The 8,510-nt window shown below is 44.6% G+C and overlaps 2 protein-coding genes across 3 annotated transcripts in view; one reads left to right on the top strand and one right to left on the bottom strand.

Moving 5' to 3' along the window:
- Positions 1–1,367: 1,367 nt before the first annotated feature.
- On the top strand, positions 1,368–6,554 carry RPL31 (ribosomal protein L31). The gene is made up of 5 exons (XM_068138427.1): positions 1,368–1,474; positions 2,102–2,218; positions 3,778–3,903; positions 5,888–6,000; positions 6,483–6,554. Exons 2-5 carry the CDS (start codon positions 2,112–2,114, stop codon positions 6,512–6,514), a joined length of 378 nt encoding a protein of 125 aa, XP_067994528.1. The 5' UTR covers positions 1,368–1,474; positions 2,102–2,111; the 3' UTR covers positions 6,515–6,554.
- Positions 6,555–7,283: 729 nt separating this feature from the next.
- Positions 7,284–8,510, bottom strand: part of TBC1D8 (TBC1 domain family member 8) — a 51,735-nt gene continuing 50,508 nt past the window's right edge. For both annotated transcript variants that reach the window (XM_068138405.1, XM_068138413.1), the window contains exon 20: positions 7,284–8,256. In XM_068138405.1, the coding sequence (XP_067994506.1) occupies positions 7,798–8,256 (459 nt within the window). In that variant the 3' untranslated portion in view covers positions 7,284–7,797. The remainder of the gene's footprint in view (positions 8,257–8,510) is intronic.

Below are 8,510 nucleotides of genomic sequence, written 5' to 3'. Positions count from 1 at the left end.
AACAAGGTAACCTGCCTGCCAAAAGCACAACTACCCCCCCAGCCGACCTCCGCATACAACACACCGCCTGAAAGATTTCTGGGCGGGAGACAGGGAGAGAGGGAGGGACGGGGGTAAGGAGCCACCTGAGGGACGGCCAGCTCCAACCCCACCTCGAGGCTTAGGTTCCAGGCTGCACCAGAAGCAGAATAACCTTTATTAGAATAAACCTTTATTAGAATAAACCAAACCAGGTTGGAAGAGACCTTCAAGATCATCGTGTCCAACCCATCAACCAATCCAACCCACCCAAACAGCTAACCCATGGCACCAAGCATCCCGTCAAGTCTCCTTCTGAACACCTTCAATGACGGCGACTCCACCACCTCCCCGGGCAACCCATTCCATAGCGCAATCACTCTTTCTGTATAGAACTTCTTCCTAACATCCAACCTGAACCTCCCCTGGCGCAGCTTGAGACTGTGTCCTCTTGTTCTGGTACTGGGTGCCTGGGAGAAGAGACCATCATCAGCCTGTCTACAACCTCCCTTCAGGTAGTTGTAGAGAGAAGGACTTTTTGTTGTCCTTCACAGTAGAGGCCAGTTTAAGCTCCAAGTGTGCTTTTGCCTCCCTAATTCTCTTCCTACAAGACCTAGCAACATCCTTAAACATTCTGTGGGTTGCCTCCCTTCTCTTCCAAAGGTGATACACCCTCTTTTTTTCCCTCAGTTCCATTAAAAGTTCATGAACCATCCAGGCTGGACGTCTGTCCCGGCGGCTCATCTTCTGGCACATTGGCACAGCCTGTCCCTGAGCCTTCAACAATTCTTCATTGAAGTAGGTCCAGCTCTCCTGGACCCCTTTGTTTTTAAGGGCTTTATCCCAAGGAACCCTCTGAATTAGTTCCTTGAGTAACCCAAAGTCTGCCCTCCGGAAGTCCAGAGTGGAGGTCTTCTTGCCGCCCCTCTTGGCTTGACCAAAAACCGAGAATTCAATTATCTCGTGGTCACTGGACCCCAAACACCCTCCAACCACCACATCACCCACCAGTCCTTCCCTGTTGGTGAAGAGGAGGTCAAGCATAGCCTTGCCCCTGGTAGGCTCTCGCAGCACCTGGGATAAGAAGCTGTCCTCCATGCATTCAGGTCTCAGGTCGGGAGAGATGGGGGCAGCTGCCTTCGCGGTCAGCATTCTAACCCCACCCCGGCAGCAGACAGCTCCAGGAAGCAAGCAGCTACAGCAACCCAACCGCCCAGCCCCAGTACAGCACGCAGCGTTCCGCCCCACACGCCCACGCTCCCCGCCCACAGCCCGCACGCATGCGTGCCACCGCCTGACGGGGACCCTCCTTCTCTCCTCCCTTCCTTCCTTCCGTCTTTCGCCCGGCGCTCGCCTTGGGTTGGCGCCGGCGCGGTTGGCCTTTACTCCCGACCCGGAAGGGCTCCTCGCTCCCACCGTCCCTTGCGTCCTCCTTTCCGGTCTGGGCCCGGGCAGGGTGAGTAGCGTTACGAGCGTCGGTCTGCTCAATCGGCTTTCATCCGCCTTGCAGACCCTGCGGCGGCGGGCATCCGCAGCCTGGCCCGGCGCGGGGAGCGGTTTGGTGCGGGAGGCGGGGGGTGATACCTCGCGGTGCGTGTGCGTTCGGTGAGGCTGGGGCCCATTTCTCTGCTCCCCCATCCTTACCAGGCCTGCGGAGTACCTGTAGGGGGTTACGGCCTCTGCTGCGCTTTGGGGAAGGAGAGGGAAGCTGTAGGCCGCCGTCAGTTGCTGAAAGGAGCCTCTCTGGCATTGTCTTTGCGGGACGGGCTGAGCTGCCTGTCTGAACAGGGCTTTGAGGGAGAAAAGGGCCTGGACAAGTAGAAGCTCTTCGGGATTGCCTTAGAGGTGCTTAAGGAAGCGGTCGTGGTCGTGCTCCTGTCAGGGAGATAAAACATACGTCATGCTGAAAACTTGCTGTATAAAATCTGCATCAGGCATGCCACAGGGAATGAATTGAGTTTAAAAACATTTCCCCATGTGGGTGTTGTGGGATAAGGAGCTGGTGATGATGGGAGGGAAAGGTGATGGGAAAATCCTGAGAGAAGTTGGGTTTGCATTTGATCCGTGCACGGATATCTTTCAGTGTGGCACAGATGGCTCCTGCAAAGAAAGGTGGTGAGAAGAAGAAGGGACGCTCTGCCATCAACGAGGTGGTCACTAGGGAATACACCATCAACATTCACAAGCGCATCCATGGCGTGTAAGTTCTGTTTTTATCAGTGACGTTGGCCTTAGGTAATGCAGTATGTGAAAGTGGCTCTGGTAGATTTTAAACAGCCAAGAACCACAGTCCTTACCGGCACGGGTGCAAGCTGACACCTGATGTTTTAGCTCCTTGTGCGACAGTTGTGTCCCAAGGAAATAGCTCTGTCCAGGCTTATACTTGGCTTTTGGGGACCAGCATGTTTCTTTTTTTTGCGAGTGTTCCTGGGCTTAGTATGAAGGTACACCTATTTGTTACCTCTCTGTACAGGTTGTCATACTTTCCCAAGCAAAGTTTAAAGTTTAGCCCACTGTAATGAGTTTTAGGAATTAAAATTGTAGTAATCAGATGATTGCCTCCATGCTTATCACTGAGCTGTGCAAGTTGTAAATTGGGGTATGATTGGAGTTCAACAATGTTTGTTCTGTGTAGAGGAGAATAACACTTTTTTACCTGGCCAAATGCAGAACCTCATAGAGGTGAGTGCTTGGAAGGATTTGCTGTCTCCCTTGGATTCCCTTGGTGTGTCTATGGCTGAAATCATGTGGAAGAAGACTATATCTGAATCAAAACAATTGGTGAAATTGCTTAAGTTAGAGTAGGAGAGAAATGAGGCAGTGGGCTATTGCAAAGATGTGGATGAGGGTGGCAGGCTAGAGTACTTTAAATGGTAGTAAGGTGTTCTGGCCTTGCCTGTTGCTTGTTTCTGGCATTTCAGTCTGGTTTGGACACTGATGATCCTGCTGTCCACTTTCATTTTGGGATTATTCTCAGTTCAGGCAATAGTGTTACGGATGAAATGCTTTTTGTGTGATGCTTGTCTTGCTTGTAATCATTTGCTCACTCCTGATTTCTAATACTAAATATCGACAGCAGTGTGTAAATAATACTAACAATAGCCCACTGTGGGACCTTGGACACTGCTGACACTAGTCTTATATCATAGAGTGGGTGTGATATGGTGCAGCTGTAGCTTCTAATGCAATGTCCAGGCATGCAGAATCTGTCCATAATAGGCATGAGACAAGCCATTCTTGTGCTAGTATCAGTGTGGTCCTGCTAAGGTAAGAATGCAACCATCAAATACTGGTTAGCAGAAGCAGTTACTCAGAGTATCATCAGTTCGTTCCTGTGCTCTTTATTTCAATGCTGATAAAATTTTGTCAAGTTTGTGTTACTGCTGTTGCACTGCTTTTCTCCTAGGCTTTTTATTCAGAGTATCTATGAAAGCTCTGATCACTTTGGTAATACTGTAATACGTTTTAATGTTAACATGTTTGAGTAAGACTTAAGATCTGGGAGTTTTTGTAGTTGGAAAATACTACTGAAATGATTCTGTGCAAGCATACATTGTTCCTGTCAGGCACAGACATTAAGATTGGCAGCTGCCTACCAGAGTACAGGTATAGCCATTCTATGATGCAGCTATTGAACTGCTGTTGAACACAGTTCTGTGGATGGCATGTATTGAGAATCTCAGTGGCAGAGTGCTGCAACAAGTGTCCAGTGCTGTCAGTTTCCTGAAGGTAAAGAAGTGGCTCTTGTGTTCATTCTAGGGGCTTCAAGAAACGAGCACCGCGTGCTCTCAAGGAAATCCGTAAATTTGCCATGAAGGAGATGGGGACTCCTGATGTTCGCATTGACACCAGATTGAACAAAGCAGTCTGGGCTAAAGGAATAAGGTGGGTTCCTGCCGCTCCTCTTACTGGGCGAGGAAGAACTTTGTGTATGTGGAGGTGTGGGACTTGGAAGGAGTAGAAAAATATGTATACATCTTGCAGTATTTGCATTTTCTTACAGTGTGCAAGGCAAGCTAATCTTTATGTCACCTTTGTGTTCTGGCCAGCTCCTTCAGTGTGTTTGTAGCAAAGCTCTGTTAAACTCTGGAATTGAAACCTTCTTTTACCTCCAGTAAGAATAAAGCAAAGGAAAGAAGGAATGCAGGTTTAGGTGTGGATGATGGGGGCAGAGAAAGGATTTGGGATTTTATAGGACTGTAGAACCCAAATCCCTGTTGCAGCAGGCAGATTTTAGAAACCTGTCTTTTTAGTGAAACCTACAGCCTCAGGCTGGTACCTGGGTTGTGTGTAATGTTTCTGAGGAGGATTAGATTTCGAAGCATGCTGAATCCATAAATACTATGCAAGGAAATAATTAAAAGTTCTAAATAGAGCCATTCATCTTGCCTTGGAAGTACAAATGATGAGTTGTTTGTGGGCCAAAAAATTACAGATTCTGTTGAATCATTGGTATTGAGGGAGCTGATTTGACTGGTATATAGATTGTCCACAAGGACTCCTGTGAAGAACAGGACCTCTTAACCCATAACTGAAGTTTGTCTGGTAAAGATTAATACTGTGAGTGCTGTACTGGATGCACACGAACCTTTGTGTTAAACCATGTCTTGCAGGAATGAATATTCCTAAGTCTAACCTATGACATATTTACAGTCCTTCACATGGAGTTGTGTGCTTAGGCCAACCCTTCCTTCAAAAACAGAGTGGGACTGAGTTAGTGGGTCTTCTGAGCAGGGGTTCTTTGTCCTTTCTGTTGAGCTGTTCCAATTCATGACCAATGAAGAAGCAGAAATTGGGCCAAGTGACAGCAAAACTTCAGAGCTTGTAGCGAGGCTGCTAACTAAGACTTCCTTGTTCATTGGTAGAAGCAAAGAGTCATGATGTCTCTTTCCAGAGTGAATTTAGCTGTAGTTTTCACTAATATCTTCCTCTGGAAGGACCAAGATAGGCAAAATCCACTATGTTAGCTAGTATGGTAGTCAGTGATTTGAGTAAAGTTGTGAAAAATGCTTTCAAGAGTAAATTGAAGCGAGTTCCTATGTCTGAATTACTACATCCATCTGATATAGTAAGTATGCTCTTGAGAATGCACAGCAGGGAGGATGATCCTCTACAGACTCTGAGCAGAAGCTTCCCAAAATCCTGAACTCACTTGAAGTGGGGAAGTTATTGAAGAATTATTTGAACAAATAATTTTGTGCCTTCCCTCAGCAGTGTATTTTGGGGAGGACAATAAGCTGTGACTTGCCTGTTACAGACAGAGTTATCTAAGCAATATAGTTGTGGTCCCATGATCTACATGAGGAAGAAAGGTTTATTAGTTCTATGGTCACAAAAATACTTTGGTCAAGGTCTGAAGCTCACTAGAATTTCCACAACTCCTGGTGTAGATTGGGCAGTACTGAGACTGCAAAGGGCCTCAGGCTTTCAGAAAGATGAACAAGGTGTTTTCACCTTGCTGTTTTCCATTCTTGTAAGAAATGCTTGTTAGTAACAGCTGCTGGCTGATCATATTCATGCTGTGCTTCATGATCATCTTAATAGTGTATTTCCTGGATCAGTAGTGGACTGATGATGCACTTCTGCTTAATGCTCCCACTGGATTCGTCTTACTCAAGGCCCAGTTAAATCTTACCTGCTTACCTAAACAAAACTAAAAGAGCAAAAGAAAACAAAAAGCTCCATCTCAAAGGTACAGGATTTCCCTCTTGTGATGCTGAGATAAAAACAGATTTGACTCACCCTATTTTTTCACAAACAGGGAAAGCTTAAGAATTTGAGGTGGGGTAGTAATCTTAGAGCAAATACATTCTCAATGAACAGCTATTAATATGTGTTTTACTGAAAAGTAATGTTGTCTTCATTTTAGGAACGTTCCTTACCGTATCCGTGTGCGCTTGTCCAGAAAGCGCAATGAGGATGAAGATTCACCAAACAAGCTGTACACGCTGGTTACCTATGTACCAGTCACAACATTCAAAGGTAAGGTTGCAAGCTGTCCCTCTTGCTCCATGCTGTGTTTCTCTGAACAAGTAGCAAAGCAGGACAGCCCATCCTGTGATGCAAAATTCAGATGACAAGCATGCTGAAGGGGTCAGGCTGCTGGCTTAAACTAGCTCTGCTCTAGTGAACAGGACCATTAGATGGCCTGATCAGAATTAAAACATAAATACAGAATTTAGTAATTTTGGGGAGAATAAAAAAAGGTTGGCCATAGTTCATAGGGTAGTTTTAAGGTTTGTTTTCCTTTTTCTGCCCATCTTCTGAGAAGTATCTTACTTGCAGAACTGATTTAACACAAAGGTCTTGTTCTAGCATTTGGTGGAATACTTGCCTATATAGTTGGCTTTTCCAGCAGTAGATCAGCAAACTGGCTTTGAAACTAGTTAAGCTTTTTGTTAAGACTTGCATATACATAAAGGGAATTGGCCTAGTAATTAGTGATATATTTTCTTGTTTTGCAGGTCTACAGACAGTCAATGTGGATGAAAATTAAACTGATTTTCATTACAATAAAATGACAAAAAGAAAGTTTATTCCAAAGTTGGTATTTTTTTACTGTCAGTCTCTTCAAACTCTCATCCATGAAGCACTGAGTTGAGTAGGTGACATCATCTTAAAAGTATCTTGCTTTCTTTGGGATTCTACCACCTGGGAAATAGTGGAGTCAACATCCCTGGAGGTTATTTCAAATACTAGCAGATGTAGTGCTTAGGGACATGGTTTAGTGGTGATCTGGCAGTGCTGGATTAATTAATGGACTTGAAGGTAATTTTAAAGGTCTCTTCCAATCAAAACAATTCTATGATCCTGCTCTATGATCTAATGGTATAATTTTTATTTAAGATACTGCAGATGTGAATGGAATAAGAATATTTGAATGTTCTAGTATTTTTGTTTTGTTCCTATGGGAATAAAGAGCCACCACACAGACACTTTAATTATTAAGGCCTAACAACAACACAACAACCCACACAACCCCAAAAAAACCCCAACAACAAAACAAAAACAACACCCAAAAAACTGTTGGACCAATACTTCATATAGTTATTGTCTTGTGGATAAAGTAACTCCCTGTGTTTGATTCCCCACTGGTCTCCTAGATAACAATCAGTAGGCTTCTCCTGGGCAGGTCTGTGCACTACACTGAAAGACAGGGCTCAGACCAGTGAATTAATTGAGTGTGCTAGCTTAGGGGATTTGTTCAATGAAGTAAGACTGAAAGCACTTACCTTGCATAAATCAATAAAGGCTGCCAATACGTGTCTAGTACAAAAAGGGTTTATTGAAAAGTGCATGTTTTCACAGACCAACATCAGAAGCAGAGTCCATGTACACTTAACATTTCAGCATGACATAAAAATTGGGATACAATCAAATATATTAAAATAGTTTCAATTACCAGCATTGAAACAGTTTTCAGTATTAGTGCAAAAAAAGGCAACCCAAACAAACTGAAGACAGTAGCTGAGAGGTTTCTTCCCCTGTATAAAAACAAACAAAACAAAACCCCAAAAGGACTACTGGAGCCTGCCTCTGCTGTCGCAGGGTGGAAGAGGGCTTCGGTGTCTGCATAATGTAGGCAGATTGTTTCATTTTACATTCAAGACAAGAACATTATTAATTAATCAATAGCTCAAACAAACCTACACACCCTTTAGCTTTTAAAGCTCTTAAAACCACAAACCAACAAATTGTTTCTCAGAAGTCCACTGCTAACTGTAAGCCTTTTACAGTATGTGCTTTGGCATCATTTCAGTGCGTTTTCATCATTTGCTGCTACTGTGTGTTTAGCTTTGTATGTTCACCCCGTGGCTGGCAGCTCATTCCATTTGTTTTGAGGCTGTACTGATTTAACTTTGCGTTCTCAAGTTTTGGCCTCAGTTCTATGGGTTTTTCGAAGAAGTTAACTAAAGACTGTTCAGTCAAGAGGGATGCTAAAATGTGTTCAAAAGAGACAGTCCAGTCCCCTTCAGTCACAGGTGAAAGCTGTGAGTCTTTGTGAGGGCTTTTCACAGTGTCAGTAAAAACAGCATCCTGGTCTGACGCAGAGGCCTCAGGCTGCAAGTCCTCAGTGAACTCATCTGATCCGCTCCCCAGGCTGGTGTTTCTTTGTCCTACTTCTCCAATCTGAAGTAACAGTGTGGTCACAGTGGCAATGGCTTGATACAAATCATTCTCCTCCGGATCTTCATGAAACATGCTATATAAGGTTTTGCAGAACTGAATGAACTCCCTCTGTAAAGGATGAAGAACCAAAATCAAAACTACTGCACCACCACTCTGGGTAGCTGTAGGAGTTGGGCGAGGGTGCAGCACTGTGAAGGATGCTGTGTATAGTTATGTGCTCATTTACAACTGCCTGCTTTCGGAGAAATGCTAGTGAAGCCATTTCAGCTGTCACTAAAGCTAGGACGCCCTAGCGCTGCAAATCAAAAAGTGAACAGAGCATGAAAGCATTTTGTGGCTTTGATGAATGAGATCAGAACATC

The sequence above is a fragment of the Melanerpes formicivorus genome, unplaced genomic scaffold (assembly GCF_026170545.1).
Source record: "Melanerpes formicivorus ecotype bairdi unplaced genomic scaffold, bMelFor1.0.p_v2 SCAF_1, whole genome shotgun sequence".
NCBI classification, from domain to species: Eukaryota; Metazoa; Chordata; class Aves; order Piciformes; family Picidae; genus Melanerpes; species Melanerpes formicivorus.
Note: the sequence above shows the minus strand (reverse complement) of the source record. Positions and strands in the feature narration are given on the sequence as shown.

Coding starts and splice junctions, on each gene's coding strand:
- RPL31 (XM_068138427.1), top strand. CDS start 2,112: ATGGCTCCTGCAAAGAAAGGTGGTGAGAAGAAGAAGGGACGCTCTGCC. Junction 2,219..3,777: donor CACAAGCGCATCCATGGCGT/GTAAGTTCTGTT, acceptor TGTTCATTCTAG/GGGCTTCAAGAAACGAGCAC. Junction 6,001..6,482: donor ACCAGTCACAACATTCAAAG/GTAAGGTTGCAA, acceptor CTTGTTTTGCAG/GTCTACAGACAGTCAATGTG.